The 17,469-nt window shown below is 40.9% G+C and overlaps 1 protein-coding gene across 1 annotated transcript; it reads left to right on the plus strand.

Moving 5' to 3' along the window:
- Window positions 1–4,301: 4,301 nt before the first annotated feature.
- Window positions 4,302–12,196, plus strand: LOC308360752 (kunitz-type protease inhibitor 1-like; the record flags this gene model as incomplete). Its single annotated transcript, XM_080832864.1, has 10 exons — window positions 4,302–4,713; window positions 5,005–5,165; window positions 5,556–5,697; window positions 8,151–8,321; window positions 9,430–9,468; window positions 9,895–10,020; window positions 10,174–10,224; window positions 10,383–10,553; window positions 10,855–10,914; window positions 12,006–12,196. 10 exons carry the CDS (start codon window positions 4,302–4,304, stop codon window positions 12,194–12,196), a joined length of 1,524 nt encoding a protein of 507 aa, XP_080688990.1.
- Window positions 12,197–17,469: the final 5,273 nt, after the last annotated feature.

Raw genomic sequence — 17,469 nt, forward strand, 5'->3', positions numbered from 1 at the left:
GTCCTCATGTCCGAAGGAAAGCAGAAAAAAACCCTATCTGAAGAATGTAATTATTTTCTAATATGGTCCAAAGTGCAAACTTTTACAGTGTGTAAAGGGCAGGTGAAGGACTGGCAACAGATCCGATAAGAAACTGCCCAAAATTATAATTAACGCATGTTCAAAAAAACATCTGCAGTTACTACCGCTGGCTGCTACAAATGCTCATAACTCGAGTTCAGCAGACCTGTAGTATCCTGTTAGACACGAACACACCATGCATGTTAGGGCTCTTACAACAACACAAAATACAGCAGACTTGTAGTGAATGCGAAATGGCAACTGGTCTTCCCAGCAGAAACATGGTCTGAATGGTATTGGTTAGTTTTAGTGATACCTAAATGCAGTTCATCTACAGACCTACAAGAAGAGGGCTTGCAAGAATTTAAGCAATTTTTCTAATATTATCCATTCTTTTTTAGTTTTTCAGTGGGTTCTCAGAGGGGCAAGGAGGCTACACTATTCTGTGCATAAGCTGCTCAGGATAAAGAAGAGTTATCCAGCACCTTGTTTGTCTCAGTTGAGCTAATGAGCAGCATTGTGCATGTGGACCTTGTGAGAAAAACATACAGAACAAAAGCTACTTTGAAAATATAGTACGGTGTGGTATAGATTTATACTATAGAATATCGATAGTACAGACAATATTTCAGTAAACCTACAGAACCTGTCAGCTGTTAGAAGGCTTCTTAGGCTTCTTAGGATTGTGTTGAGATCAGTGAGGGAGGTCCAGGTACAAGCTATACATTTGACATGAAGGTGTTATGATTTGCCTGATAGGTTGGATTTCTAATTTTATATCTTATGTGCTATAGTTTAGTGTATCAGAAACAGAAAGCCATTTATCCTATGACAAAGCACTGGGAGGTAAAAGTACTGCATGAGAGATTTCTGAAAAGACTGTTCTTTGCCGTTCTGCTATAGACTATGTGAGAAAACATACTGAAAGTCATCAAAGCAAACTCTCCATGGGGTGGAATTCAAAGCCTACCTAGCTGCTTAAGGTCAAAGTCAGCTAAGCCTTCAGAACAATGTTTCATCAGAGCACATTTTCTCCTCCATTACTGCTATTTTATGCTGCCACCTTGTGGCCATAACGGCACATAACGTGAAGTAAACTTCCTCCCGACCAATGAAATGTAGTCATCAGAGACAATGTGACAAACATCATCAATTTAACAGCAACTGAAACGATTTGGAAGTCAAGAAGGAGTCAATTCTTATCAGTCGTGAGCTTAGAGGTTTGACACATGATGTTTGCTGGAATTAGAGCATATTCCAGTGTCTGTGTGCTCACTAATGCTGTCAGTACTCAGCATAGTGCATGATGACTAAATCATATTATGGACCAGTGATTTTAGTGCAGGAATGGGGACAGATGACCAAAGAACTACACATAATCTATAAATATACATATCCATACATATACAGTGCCCTCCACAATTATTGGCACCCTCAGTGAATGTGCCCGAAACAGGCTATGAAAAAATATGTCTTTGCTGTTTATCCTCTTGATCTTTCACTCAAAATGTTCACAAAAATCGTTCCTTTTCATTAGTAAGTAAAATTATTGAAAGAAAAAGAAAATGTTGACATTAAATAAATATTATTCTCCAAAACAGGTGTGCCACAATTAGTGGTACCCCTTAATTTAATGTTATGAGCAGCCTCCTTTGCCAAGATAACAGCTCTGAGTCTTCTCCTATAACGCGTGATGAGGTTGGTGAACACATGGCACGAGATCTGAGACCATTCTACATACAGTATCTCTCCAGATCCTTCCGATTCTTAGGTCAATGCTTGTATACTCTGCTTCAGCTCTTTCCACATATTTTCTATGGGTTTAGGTCGGGGGACTGTGATGGCCATGGCAAAACCTTTATTCTGCGGTCGGTGAACACATTTTGTATTGATTTTGAGGTGTGCCTTGGATCATTGTCCTGCTGGAAGGTCAAACCACGGCCCATTTAAAGCTTTTTAGAGGGGGCTGTGAGGTTTTCATTTAATATCTGCTGGTATTTGATGGAGTCCATGATAACATGTATCCTTACAAGATGTCCAGGGCCTTTGGAACAAAAACAGCTCCACAACATCAAAGATCCGCCACAATACTTCACATCGGGTATGAGGTGCTTTTCTGTACGGCTATCTTTCTGTCTACGCCAAACCCACCTTTGATGTTTGCTGCCAAAAAGCTTTATTTTGGTCACATCTGACCATATAACTCGGTCCATTGAAATCTGACTTACATTTGGCAAACTGTAGGCGCTTTAGTTTGTTGTTGATCGACAGCAGAAGCTTTTTTCTGGCAAAACAACTTGTGGTGATAGGTGGCATCTGATGGTAGTTCTGGAGACTTTCTGACCCCAAGACTTAATTTACCTCTGCAATTCTCCAGCTGTGATCCTTGGAGATTCTTTTGCCAGTCAAACCATCCTCCTCATGATGCGTCGGGTCAATTTACAGATAGGTCCTCTACCAGGCTGATTCCTTACTCCCCTGTCGCTCTGAACTTCTTAACTATTGCCCTGATTGTGGAAATGGGTATTTTCAACTGTTTAGATATTTTCTTATATCCTTTTCTGGATTTCTGCAGCTCAACAACTATTTGTTGCACTTCGACACTGTGCTCTTTGGTCTTTCCCATCTTGATTAATGACTTAGGTTTTCTTTGGCTGTGTGAGTTTCTTTGGCTGTGCGAGTGAGACAGGAAGTCATGGTTGACCACTTAAGAGTTCCTAATCAAACAGGTGAACTTAAAAATGTAAAACATGACTGGTAATATACTTCAGTTAGATTTTAATTAAAAGATTTTCTAGGGGTGCCAATAATTGTGACAATCATGTTTTGGAGAAAAATATTTTATTTAATGTAAAAAAAAAAGTAAATTCTTTCCATTATTTTTACTTAAATGAAAAGGTACGAATTTTGTGAATATTTTGAGTGAAAGACAAAGAGGATAAACAGCAAAGACAAATTTTTTCATAGCCTGTTTTGCCGGTATTCACTAAGGGTGCCAAAAATTGTGGAGGGCACTGTACAAATACATTACACTCACTAATTTACATCACATTGCATGAACACATTATCACTGACCCAAATACATGTAATACAATCAAAAGATCCTTGGGAGTTATGGAAAAAATATTGTACTAAAAGGCATATGACTATAGTAAACACAATGCAGACTTTTCAATGTTCCAAGTTTTTAGTAGGCAAATGAGCTATACAGATTCAGAGGAGATTCCTTCCATTTCTCAATGTAAAACAGAATAAATTATGATTCATTGTTTTGTCATTCATTCTCAAAGGTGTGAAGTTACATTTCCCCTAAAAGGGAAACAATGAACTGATCAAAAACTTGATTCAATAATTGTTGTATCTGATTACAAGATAACAACAGCTTTAAAATGGTGGGGACACTGGATGAATGAAGGGATCTGAACCTCAGCTCAAGAGTATAATATCTCTGAGCTGGCAGTCTGTGTTAAGAATAATAGAGAGGTTGTCTCAGAAAGACAATCGTTGCATTAACTCCTAGACACTCTAGACAGTGGTTAACTGGCACCGAAACTCAAAGACCCATCTTCCTTTAAGACTGACCACATTTGTCATCGTCTACAGGTTTATGTTACTCTACGTATAAGTTAAAGAACATCGGAGTGTTAGGAAGAGTGTGCAGCAGATCAACGAGCATAGCATAGTCATTTTCTAAAAAAGTTGTAGAGATTTGATTTAATAACCAATACATACTAACTAACCTTCTGTAAACAGGAGTCTGTCAGTAAATGAACAACAAAAACCTCCTGCATAGGATTCTATACGTATTTGGTGTTTCGGCTGTGCGTCACTCTGGATAGGGCATGGTGACTTCCTGGACTAAGGTGCGTCGGCATACCTGTGCTTTCGACAGCTGGTTAAAGTGCTTGAATCTCCGCCCCCACTCAGTTGTATCTGACGAAACTCCCCAGACTGAAAGCTGAAACCGGCCAGTTTGACAGAATTTTCACCTGGATGAGTCAACATCTTTGACGTGCATTTGAGAATCGCGCTACCTGGAAGTAGACCTCTCGAGCAACATACTGGACGCGTACTCTCCTGTGTAAACTGAAAAGGCAATTGTTACGAAGTGAATACTTTTGGAAGATACTCTTCTTTCCCTTCTCAAAAAAGACTTGGCTTTTGACCATTTAAGTGTGCTGGGTAATTTTAAGACGAGGATATTGAAATAATTGCGAATGTGCGCATATTGAGTGTTTACGATGGTCTTCACGCGTCTTGTGATATGGGGCGGTTTGCTATTATGTTTGGGCGTTTGGCCAGATAGAATCCTGTCAGACACTACAGACCAGAGCTGTACCAAGGAGTTCAAGAAAGGTCAGGGGAACTTTGTTCTGGATACGGAGGAGTCCGTCTCGGAGGGAGCCACTTATATTGATGCCCCGACAGTGCAGAGCCCGGAAGAATGTGTCGCAGCTTGTTGTCAAGATCTGAACTGTAACCTGGCATTGCTTGCGGAGGGTGCAGAGCAGGGGTCAGTAGGGGACTGTTTCCTCTTTGATTGCTTGTACAAGCAGAAGTATGTTTGTAGGTTTGTGAAAAAGGAAGGCTTCGTCAATTATATCCTTGACTCTGTTTATAACAACTACCTGGAAGGGCCAACCAATGTCCCAGGTTGGTGAATTAATTAATAAACATTAACTTTACATGTACATACATACACATTACATTATTGTAAAACTTTTGACCAAAGTGTGTTTCTATGAATACGTGTACTGTTCTTAATGAAGATGAGGTTGAGACATGTGAGGAGTAGGTATGTCAAGTTGAGACTCTTTATCATTTCTGTGCAAATCAACAGGCATATTCGTCAGAAATCGGTCTGACTTGTATCTGTTCGTATCAGAATCAGATCTAGAGAGTCGCAAAAACACAATTATTTTCTGCCCCACACTCTTGTGTCAGCAGGTAAGGAGGACAAACGTCCCATTGCTAACGTGGGGCAGGACAAGGTGGTCCAGCCCAATGAACAAGTGACCCTAAATGGCCACCAGAGCTGGGATGACAATAAGATCACCAGCTACCAGTGGAGCCGGGTGTCTGGGGACCCCTCTGTTGAGATGCAGGTGAGTCATCTAATCAACCTAATCTAGGCCCTGTTGAAACTGGTGATTAAGGTGGTGATGTAAGGGTATTGCTGTAGTGGGAGTTGTTTGTTGTTTTGCAGCATAGTGGTACATTGTGTCACACGAGGTGGCATCATTTTAGTCACTATAGTGCTGTGTAATTTTTGTATTCCCGTTAACTCCTTTGAGGAGCCTAACTTGTCCTGCTACATATCTCTGGGGTCACTCATGTGTTGTGTTGGGACTGTTTAATTAAGGTGATGTTGTCATGGCTGTGGTAGTTAAAGTAATTGTAGGCTTGAGAACAGTGTCCATCATTGTGTAATTATAACACTTTTGAGTGTTGTTTTATGTCTTGCATGTCTTTTCCCCCTCATCTTCTTCTTAAAGAAAACTCACTTTGAGGACCAAGTCGAGCTGTACAACTTGAAGCCCGGTGTGTATGTGTTTGAGCTGAAGGTCACCGACTCCAGTGATCAGACGGACACCAAGCAAATCACTGTTCTAGTTCTGACACCCGAGCAGTCTGAGAGTGAGTACACTCAGCTTTGGAACTCTAGTACTCAGCTAGAGTACTCTAGAACTCCAGAACTAGAGCTAGTAATACTCTGGAATTCTAATCTAACATGCTCTTCCCCAATCCAGTCTCTGGCGGCCCCTTTGCCTCAAGGGTTTGTCTCTCCCTGCTCAGGCTACACCTGTGTGACCTAATCAAATGACCCTTAACGCCCTTGATTGATTAAATCAGGAGTGTTAAGGTATTTAAAAGAATGGATGGCCTGAACATGCCTGATTTAGCTAATGAAGAGCATCACACCTATATATGTCTATATGAAACACACTACTGAGCATGTTGTGGATGTACTGTTGTTGTGAAGTTGGAGAATTTCTTGTGTTTCTCATGGTCTACAGACATAGAGCTGAGCGTTGAGGTTGGTTTTTAGATGAGTCAGTCTGTAAAAGTCACGTTTAACAAGGTTACAATTTTCCACACACCTAGACCACACATGTGAGCCAAAGAAAGCTGATGAATCATAGTGTGTGTGTGTGTGTGTGTGTATTTGTTTTCCCCCCCTCCCTCTCTTGCCTGGAGCAATAGCTCGTTGTGGGAACAAGCTTAACATGTTTTTGAATGGATCCGAAGCTGTTGTGTTGTGGGTGATTTAGCACTATTGCTTAGTGCTGTGAATCTCAGTGGGACGGGAGGGGACACGGCAAGCCACACCCTTATTTACCTCACTTTGGAACGGATGTGTCACTTACAGGAGTGGCCTCAGCTGTGGAGGCGGTATTTGTGGGGGTGGGGGTAGGAGAAAGATGCACAGACACCTGGCAGAAATGCTGGGAAATCTCTAAAAGGTTTTCTTTTGGTAATTGCGTGAGTGTAAGTGGGTGTTAAAGGAAGAGAATAATGGCTGGAGAGAAAGGGAGTGCTATATAGAGAGAAAGGGGGGGGGGGGGGGGGGGTAGATTATAAGGAGGAGGGGGTAGAAGGGAAGGAAAAGGTGTTAAAGGGCAATAGAGAAGAATTGGGGAGGAAGACCTGGTTCATTGGCTGTCCAGCGTTCATACGGTGTACAAATATTAATGTTTTTCACTGGAACAAATCATGACCTCACAGGTCCCTGGAATGTTAATGTCAACATCATTATAAATGTACCTGCGACAACATAGAAAAACATAGAAGGCATTGTGGCAGGATGGTGGGGCCATAGTTGTTAAACTTTTTTGTGGCAGGTTCCATTTTTATTTTGGTAAACAGATTTCAGTATCTACCAATTATGGACTCACATTTCTTCCATGGCGGTGACATGCCTATGAAGGCAAGCCATTTTATAACATGTTGTTATGAACAAACATTGGCAGTGCAAAAAAAGTGCCAGAGGCAGTTCACCTTGACTGCACTTCCTTGACTGACAAAGACATTGTGCTATAACCTACTGGTGTGACCTAGGGTAAGTATTTTTATAGACGTAATGCTTTCTTTTTAGGTAAGGGCACAGTTTTGTATGCCATTTCTGGACATGGAAAAGCCTTTTTACCGTGGATTGAGTGACTCAAGAGCCTTTAACAGGGGACTGTAATTTAATCAGCCCTTCATATAATTTATTTCTTCATAAATATTGCATAGGAATGCATTTCAAGCATTTCAAGGTGCATAAGATGAGATTGTATCACTATATTCCAAGTACACTTATTCAACCCATACTGATGTTTGGGAATAACATGTGCCATCACCTGAAACAAAAACTACATTTTAAAAATGTGAAGCATCTCACATTATGTGCATGTCACAGATCTGTTTTGCATTTCAGTTTGGTGCACATGACCTGCCTGGGGTGGCTTCCCAGGCTCTGGCAGGTGTCTGGTGTCATGTTTATGTGGGCATATTTGCAACTGCGCAGGTGTTCAGAGAATCGTGCGTTTGTATTGTCTACCCTCTGTCCAATACTTGAGTAGTAAGAGCTCTAGGTTTTAGATGGACATGCACATATGTGTCACGTGGTCTGGTTGCCATGGCGCGCCTCACCTCTTTGCCAAATGTATACCTGTTGCGTTAGGCCGCACCCCTATCAGGTCTCCCTCACGTGGTACTTGCACTGCCAAGGTGTGCTTCTCATAGGCTGGGCCTGGGTGTGGTGTATGGGACAATGCTAACATCGTTTGTCCTGGTGGCTTTATATCATCCTGTCCCTGTTTAGATACGTTTTTTATGGCCTTGGGTTCATAATAGGCTTTCCTTGTGGCGGTTGAAAGCGGAGATTCGGTTGTAAAATATGTGGAAAGCTTACTCATTGTCAGGGCTAAAATTAGATTGCATTTTTGTAAGAATTTCCAGTTTTTTTGTAATTTTTTTGTATAGATTTTGAGAATGCATGTGTGTGTGTGTCTTTTTAAACTATTTGTCTGTGTGTGAAACGTGTCTATATACTATGAATGTGTGCATATGTGTTATTATTTGTATATTTCTGTCATTGTCTCTAGGTCAATGTATGGCCCCTAAGAAAGTGGGCCCCTGTCGCGGAGCTTTCCCCCGCTGGAACTACAATGTTGTGACTGACCAGTGTGAGAAGTTTATATTTGGTGGCTGCAAAGGCAATCAGAACAATTACCTGTCAGAGAAGGAGTGCTCAGATGCCTGCAACGGTGTCTCAGGTACAGGCTGCTTTCTGTCTCACAGATAATATACAAGCAAAATGGAAACATGGTATACCTGAAATATGGAAACATGGTATACACGCATTATGGAAACATAGTATACACACAATATGGAAGCATAGTATACACGCAAAATGGAAACATAGTATACACACAATATGGAAGCATAGTATACACGCAAAATGGAAACATAGTATACACACAATATGGAAGCATAGTATACACGCAAAATGGAAGCTTAGTATACACGCAAAATGGAAACAAAGTATACACACAATGTGGAAACAAAGTATACACGCAAAATGGAAACATAGTATACACACAATATGGAAGCATAGTATACACGCAAAATGGAAGCTTAGTATACACGCAAAATGGAAACAAAGTATACACACAATGTGGAAACAAAGTATACACGCAATATGGAAACGTACTATACACGCAATATGGTAGACAAGCAATATGGAATCTTCCCGGTCAAACTGGGTCATGGTCTGTGCCGTGCATTTGACTCCAAATCTAACCAAACCAAAACCCAGCCTCAACTGCAACGGCAAGACACATGGTATTCACTCAGTGAGGTACACTTAAAATTGACATTAAAACTAAGCAATCAAGACCAGGAAAACCATGATTATAAATACACTAAGCTTTTTTTTACCATCTACCTTCACTAAAGTTAGAAACAGTGGTTGGCACAAATTATTTTGAAAAAATATATGAATGTTTCTACATGGTACTTTACTGCCCTATGCCTCTTTAAGTGACGGTTGTAATTGCAGTAAGAGTGGGTTAACAAGGCAATGGACAGGTCATTAGCAGCATGATGGAGTGTGCCTGCTAGGGTGTGTCTCGGCTTGCCAAACTTTTGCTTGTCTTGTCCTGTCGTGCCATCTGCCATAATGACAGGAACGTAAATGACATCATTCTCAATGGCTTGAACTGAATGTTTGTGTGTCAAAGGGATCTGTGAAAAGAGGGAGATTTATTGGTCATTGGTCAGATTTATTATGGGCGTGCGTCTTCACCTGACTGAAGCTGTGAACCTATTTCAAATTAACCTGTTATTTATAGCACAGCTGGCTTTCTCACTGTTTTTCTACAGGTATTGCAGCCGGAAGGAGGGTTGGTCCGACCACTGAAGGTGAGCTCAAGATGCAGACACACAAAATACAGACTCTCCCCCAAACACACACACACACACACACACACACACACACACACACACACACACACACACACACTCACACACACTCACACTCTCAAACACACTCAAACTGTCAAACACACTCACACTGTCACACTGTCACACTGTCAAACACACTCACACTGTCAAACACACTCACACTCTCACTCTCACTCTCACTCTCACTCTCACTCTCACTCTCACTCTCACTCTCACTCTCACTCTCACTCTCACTCTCACTCACACTCACACTCACACTCACACTCACACTCACACTCACACTCACACTCACACTCACACTCACACTCACACTCTCACTCTCACTCACACTCTCACTCACACTCCTTCAGTCACTGTCCTTCACCTACTTCTGTTCCTGTGTAGTTTGTGGGAAGAAGTGCCAGGCTGACCAGTTCAGGTGTGACAACGGCTGCTGCCTGGACAAGTCACTGGAGTGTGATGACATTGTCCAGTGCGGCGATGGTTCTGACGAGTCAGACTGCAAGAAGTGTGAGGCAACACACACAATCACACACAAACACACACAAACACACACACACATCTGTATTTTCATTCCATTAACCACTAATATGCATGGCTGTTTTTGACTGAATCACATGATAATGTTGATGATTGATTTTGTCTTTTGTCTGTCATCTCTAGTGACAAGGACTCTTACCAGGCTGTTGAATGTCACTCTGAATGAACAGAAAGGTCTGTTTATGAAGTCCCACTACCGTCATTCTTTTACCTTATTCATTGTCCATTCATTGTGCTGCCTACGTGTGACGTGTCACACACACACACACACACACACACACACACACACACACACATATATTCTCATGTTTTAATCTACCCCAATCCTTCAGCTCTTTGCACTGAACCCCCGATGACTGGCCCATGTCGTGCAAGCATGACGCGCTGGTACTACGACCCCCTCAGCCGCCACTGTCATCGCTTCAACTTTGGGGGCTGCAACGGCAACGAAAACAACTTTGAGGGCGAGCCTAGCTGCATGGATATGTGTCGGTCAGTCACAGGTAGGCAACAGACACAACTGGACAGATGAAGTAGCCTGTTTCAGGGCATCAATGACTTACGCTGTGTGGAGAGGCTGTGTAGATTCCCTCTATGTGCTAATGTTAGACGGTTATTTTTCTGTCTGGGCGAGGTCAAAAGCATGAACTTCAATGGGAAGTCCCATACCTCATAAATCTAACTAGAATTTGCGTATGAAACCATTTTGTGGTACATGGGGTACCATATTTTTCCATATTTTTGTAATTAACATGCTAACATGTTAACAGTAATTAACATGCATACCCATGCTACTTACTCCAGAAAATGATGTCTTTGCCCGTGGGCTGTTTGAGTATCAAGAGCAAGACGAAACCAAGTCAGGTAAGAGGCATTTATACCTGATACTGATATGTGGATTTGCTTTTCTTAAAATGTGGAATTTATGAACTTCACATTTGTTTGCTTTATATCAGATACTCTTATTGAGTTCAAACAACCCAACATATTTGCTTAGTATTCCTTTATTGATCGACATTGGTGTCTAGTATAGCTTAACAATCTTGAGGGGGTAAGGCAATATTTACCTGTGTGTGTGTGTGTGTGTGTGTGTGTTTTGGGCTAACCAGGGGGTACTCTAAGTATGTGGTTTAGTGACAGGGTAAGTTAACTCAGAGTTAATAGTAGTAAACCTCCTAATATAAGACCCCTAATGGTTTCATTCTCCTAGCAAAACAAAGCTCTTCTATTAAGAGGTTTACCACTCACTCTGAGTTAACTTATGTTATCATTTTGACTGTTTGTCCCGCATACCACATATAAGCTAATGTCCCACATTTACTTTGGTAATTCGTTTTTTAATTGTCAGAAATAAGAACACACGGATGCCATTTTTTAACTTGCTCGACACATGGGCCACTTATGCCGTTGCAGCATAGTTTTTACTGTATTTAATAGCACTACACCAGAAGCCGCAACTTGGCTCATACAGATCAACACAGCCAGGCTTTTAGAAAAGCTTGCCTTACATCCAGTGGCCCCGAAGAGCATAGTGAAGGCAGTCATCGGGAGGCTGTAATGGCCGTCAATCAAACTGTGCAGACATGGGGCCGGTGAACTCACAAAAAGCAAACTTACACAGGTGTTAACATGGCCCACATTGTCCCACACAAACATACTACTCATCTCACATTTGGTTTGTTTGCCTCTGGTCACCCTGGTGTGCGAGTGCATGCGTGCGTGAGTTTCTTAAGCCCTTAACCCACTTTTCTAAACACCTTGGTGTTTTATTACTTTGTCAGTGGGGCTACCATGCTTATCCTGTCTAGGCAAACTATTCCCCAGTGTACTACAACATGAATAATTGACCACTATAGGAGTCAACGGAATTTAGCCTCTTAAAAGTCTTTTAATAAGCTTTGAGCTGTGTGTAAAAACTGTACTGACTACATCTCTGTGATGGCTGTCTGTCTTAGGGTCTGTTGCCGTGGCTGCGGTGCTGGGCGTGTGCATCCTGGCTGTCCTGGCGTTGCTAGGTTACTGCATTTTGAAGGAAAAGAGGAAGAAGGGTCAGCAGCGCGTGAGTGGGGTTGCCAACGGCGCCCAGATCCCACTGACGGATGACTCTGAGCACCTAGTCTACAAGTCCACCACCAAACCTGTCTGAGGGACTGACTGACTGGGCCTCAAACGTTACATCTGTCGTTTTGTGTGTGTGTGTGTGTGTGTGTGTGTGTGTGTGTGTGTGTGTGTGTGTGTGTGTGTGTGTGTGTGTGTGTGTGTGTGTGTGTGTGTGTGTGTGTGTGAGTGTGAGTGTGAGTGTGTGTGCAGTGTGTGTGTGTGTATGTGTGTGTGTCATCTGTCGCAAGCAAATACACAATAGTCGCTAATTTAAGACTAGTCGTCTAATGCTAGTTGTTTCATTTTCTACACGTTGTGGCTCCCACTGAGGGCTGACCTCTGACCTTTCCCGGCTATTACTCAGGGAGACTCTAGCATCGAGGAGAAGGAGGTGTCGTGCTGACAAGTTAGTGAGAAAAAAGTGTGCAACCTATACATCAAAATGAAGTTTAGAATCTGTAGTTTTAGCTGTATGTGTTCATTTCCTCCATTTAAAAAAAAAAAAAAAAAAAAAACATTTAAAATATACATATCTTTTTAAATGTTTTACTTTTTCATTTCTGTATTTTAGTCCATATCCGTCTGTTTAAGATGTAACATGCTGTATGTTTTAGTCATAGATTTCATGGAATTTTGACTTAGCGTCCACTAACGCCCTGCCAAGTATGTCATGGTTATTTAAACAGACAGCAACAAAATGAACTGACAGCAAAATATTATTTACAAAACTACTAATGGACTCTTCAGCACCGCTAGTAAAAACTAAATTGCAAATTGCCTAATGCTGTCTGGGAGCAATTTACAATCAGCCCAACAGATACAGCTAACATCCTCTGTAAATTGCGCAGGGCCACACAGTAAGCAGAGGCAGGGATGTCAAAAATGTAATTATTAATAATATTAATGTATTCCAATATTAAATCACTTTAATGCTTTGAAGGCAAAACCATTGCATTGCCAATGGATATAAGGTTAGAACATGTGATGTGAAAAATAAAAAGAGAGAGAACAAAAGTCTGTAATCTGTTTAATCTGATGGCAGTGCCATCATTATTTTACTGATTACCTGCACATGGAAATGAACATGCCATATTTTGCATTATTTTGCAGAGGTTAGCCAGCCCCGGACATATCTGGTTAATTCTCTCTCTCTCTCTTGCGCTCTCTCTCTTTCTCTCCCTCTCTCCCCCTCTCCCTCTCTTTCTCTCTCTCCCTCTCCCTCTTCCTTACACTCTCTCTGCTGTGGTGTGAAGAACAGCAGGATATGTAGAGGCGAGATTGTGTGCACTGAATTATAGGGCAATGTGTGACATTGCTTCCACATCTTTGTCTTTGCTCAGGTAAAGGGAATTTAATAACTCTACTTGGCATATTGTATACCACACATTTAGAGTGTCATTAAAAAAGGGGGACAGGGAAAAACTTTTAGGGCAAGTTTGAAATAACACAATGCCATAAGATGAAGACAAACACACAGCCATTGCCAGGCCCAACAGGATATGGTTTCATTCTTAGCTTTTGTTTTTAAGGCTGATGTTTTTACTGCTGTGTTTTTATTTGAACACTCCTTTATTCTCTCATGAAGTTTGTGATTCATTTATTTGTGTTATGAAACATTTCGTAAATATGCTGTTATCAATAATGTGTATTATAATAATTATCTCCGTAGTTAAAAAAAAACAAAAACTTGTCTCAGATAATTTTGTGGAAGTTTGGTGTACCGTGTATCAGGTCCCGTACGTCAAATATCTGATTTCTCATCAATAAATAAATTATGATACAATCATCACTTTAAACTTATTTGTCCCAGAATCATCTGATGCATGATTTCCAGGTGTCCTGAGGGTGGCAGTAGAGTCTAGCCTGATCATTACTTACACCCTTTCAGCATTTGACTTGGGTGTGACCGTTCATAACAGTAAGCAGTAATAGCAGTAACTCTGTGGTACTGTATTAACTCTAAAAAAATGTCATGTAATTCCCATAAATTGCTTTAAAGTACTCTATGTCTTTCAACATTTCTCTCTCTCTGTGTCTTGTCTGTCTCTCTGTCTAATTAATTTCACTCTGCAAATGTGTTTCTAATTCCGTACTTATAATTGGAACCATTCTCTACTCCAGCGTTCCTCATAGTATGGGGCGCGCCCCACTGGTGGGTCGCAGAGACGTGACAGGTGGGGCGCGAATGGATGCGATGAACGGGAGATTTTCCAGTTGCAATGCCTTCCATTACAATAACGATCATACACCGCCATCGCACTAAACAACCACACTCAAACAAAGAAATATTGTATTAATTTGCCAATTAATATTGTATTTATTAGCCTGTTGTTAACCTTTCCTGCTAGTCGTTGTGGGAGAATACAGGGGAGACTTTTGTTTAGTACTGCTCCAGGGCAAAGTCTATATCCTAAACTCTCTTGTCTCCCTTTTTCCTTCGGTCTGTGGTTGATGAGCAAATGTATGGCAACTTGGATGTATCCTCCACACTGGTTGCACGGAGTTCAACATTACAGCAACGCAACTTTGCTCCGGTCGCTAAATCTGATTCCTACCTGTTGCTCCGTTATACATTATAGGAGTTGCATCATTATACAACACTCACTGTATTAACATTATATGGGGGACCGGGATGAAAATGTGACCTCGAACCATAGTGCGAAATTTTTTAATGAAGTTGGCATATTAATTGCAGCAGGACAATGAAAAAAAACTTTCCCAAGAATGATAGCATAGTGGGTGAAAGGTTACTGTTGACGTTATGGATACATTTGTGACACGAAATACAAAGGTTGGCGATTTAGAACCAGTGATGAAAAAGACAGCTGATCGACCAAAAATATCAACCTAAAATTGACAATTTTTCATTACATTGACACCACTTGATTGACACCATTGCAGTTTTATTTTCTCTATTTCTGAACTGTATTATTTGTTATTGATTAAGATTGAGAACTTGTCGTTATTTCATTAAATTTGACTTTTAAGCTTGGCCTACCATTTTATTGGAGCGATGATGAGGGACAGGTGGGACTTGAAAAGGCCCCCTTGATCAAAGTGTGATATGACAGAAACAGTTTGAGAACCACTGCTCTAATCCTTGGTGAATGGCTCAGCCAGTTTTCTACTCTCGGCCAACCCTTAGGGTCAATATTGAGCTGGTGAAACCCTTAGGGTCAATATTGAGCTGGTGAAATTTGGTTACAAAGCACCAACTGGGCTAGAACTCCAGGGTTTATGAATTTCATGCAGCGTGCAGAGAGGGGAACTAGGGCTGATTGGACCAATTTAGCCCAATGGGCAGCATTATTCAAAGGGTGCCTTATTTCTTCAGAGGGGGTGAGAGAGAGAGTACTTGCCTGAGGATGTGGATGCGATGAACGCGGTTAATGCGGTGAATGCAGAGTACTTTGAGTACGGTTTGAGTTTGTTTTGTATAGCTGTTTTGGGATCATTGGAGAGATTTCCCTTCTAAAATAAATAATTATATATTTTTCTAAGAAAAGAGCCATTACTTGCACTGTTTTTTCCCTACTTCAGCACACAGTCATGATGGACAAGGGCATCCATTCACATCCCAGCATACAGATAAATAGTCATTCACACATATTTAGGGCTGATACGAAAGCCCTTTGCCCCCTTCATCTCTTTATCTAAACAGGAAGTAAAGAAGACCTGTCACCAGACCAGTTTTTAACCAATAGATACCAGAATTACTTCCCATTACCACCGATCGTCGGTTTACAAGTCAGTTGAGTATTAAGCCGTATTACTTCACAGAATAAAAAAAAACATTGTTCAAAAGTCAGGCATTAGACAACGTTACTCAACGAAGAAATAAAGGTCCTGATATTAGCCAAGCAAATTCATAGTGGTTTCCGTTCCGGTCAGGTGACAGGTGTTAACCAATAAGAGACCATAATTACTTCTTTACTTCCTGTTTTTCCACCAATACTCTGGTGACCACCCATCCTTTACCAACAACGGTATTTGTGATTATTCGTAGCCTATTTTATGAGTCGATAGTGAGGACTAGGCATGATGTTAAGTAACAAGTGAGGAAATGCATCAAGTTCTCATGTCATGCAGGAGATACAACCCTTTTTCCTTTTGTACTTATATAAAACTAAGGCCAAATAGTCTTTATTTATTTAGTTGTATTCTATAGTTTCATATGTTATACATGTTTCACAGTAAGTTTACATTATTGTGTTTATTGTTATTTATTTGTTACAAGAGCAGATGACACTTGCACTAAATGGGCTTAGTTTTGAAACAAAACCAATAACCTAATGGTTTTGAGCTTTGATCCAATACAGTTTTTCACTATTGTTAAGAAGTAAAAAGCGAAAATTCGGCACAATCTGCACAACCTTCACGTCATGTATCAATCGCTCGCCGCAAGTGGGAAATACTTAAGATTCCCTTATCTACATTAGAGTCCGATTTTCCTTGTGAACACACTGATGTCAATTACACATCACGTTGTTGTCAAAACAGTGTACACAAAGTTCTGTTGTTGCACACAATTTTCAAGTAAAATCTCAAAGCATCAACCTGCAAGGCACAAATAGTCAAATCTCTAAACTTTCAGGTCTTTTGACCAATTTGCAGTGAGGACTGCACCATAAAAGTGTCTTGAGCCTCTGTTTTGTTGGGTAAACTATTGAAAACTTTGAAAAGATCGACAACCAGAGAAATAGAGGGGTAAGAGAGAGAGGAGGAGGAAGAGGGCAAAGAGAAGGAAGAGGAGGACAAGGAGGAGGAGGAGGAGGAGGACAGAGAGAAGGGAGAGGAGGACAAGGAGGAGGAAGAGAATGAGAACAAGGTGAAGAAGGAGGAGGAGGAGGAGGAGAAATAAGAAGGAGAATGGTCATCTCTAATGAGATTTGGGCTGCTGTGGTAGACCATGTTTTCATGGTTTTTCATTAGAACCTTCAGGATGGAGAACAAGTACGAAATCTGTTTGCCTTGTGTACTGTAATACTGCATATCAATAGAATATAGTGCGCTCACAGTATTTGTATTTTGCAGGACCACAAGAGAACCACACTGAGGAGGCAGAAAACACACTTTCTGTATTTTTTGAAAGCAAAGTAGCATTTTCCAGGAGATATAAAGGGTTTTGCATTTTTTGTTAGTTGTTTTGGGATTTGTGTTTAGAGTTTGAGAAAACGAGGCTTGCTTTACTGTAAAAAAAAATGTGTGTAAGCAATTGAGGAAAACTGTAAGCATTTTGTATACAATTTTATGTCAATACAATCAAGTGTTTGGTGGAACAGGAGACTGAAATTGTAAATATGGTTTTTGAGAACAACG

This window comes from Sprattus sprattus (assembly GCF_963457725.1).
Source record: "Sprattus sprattus genome assembly, chromosome: 2".
Lineage (NCBI taxonomy): Eukaryota > Metazoa > Chordata > Actinopteri > Clupeiformes > Clupeidae > Sprattus > Sprattus sprattus.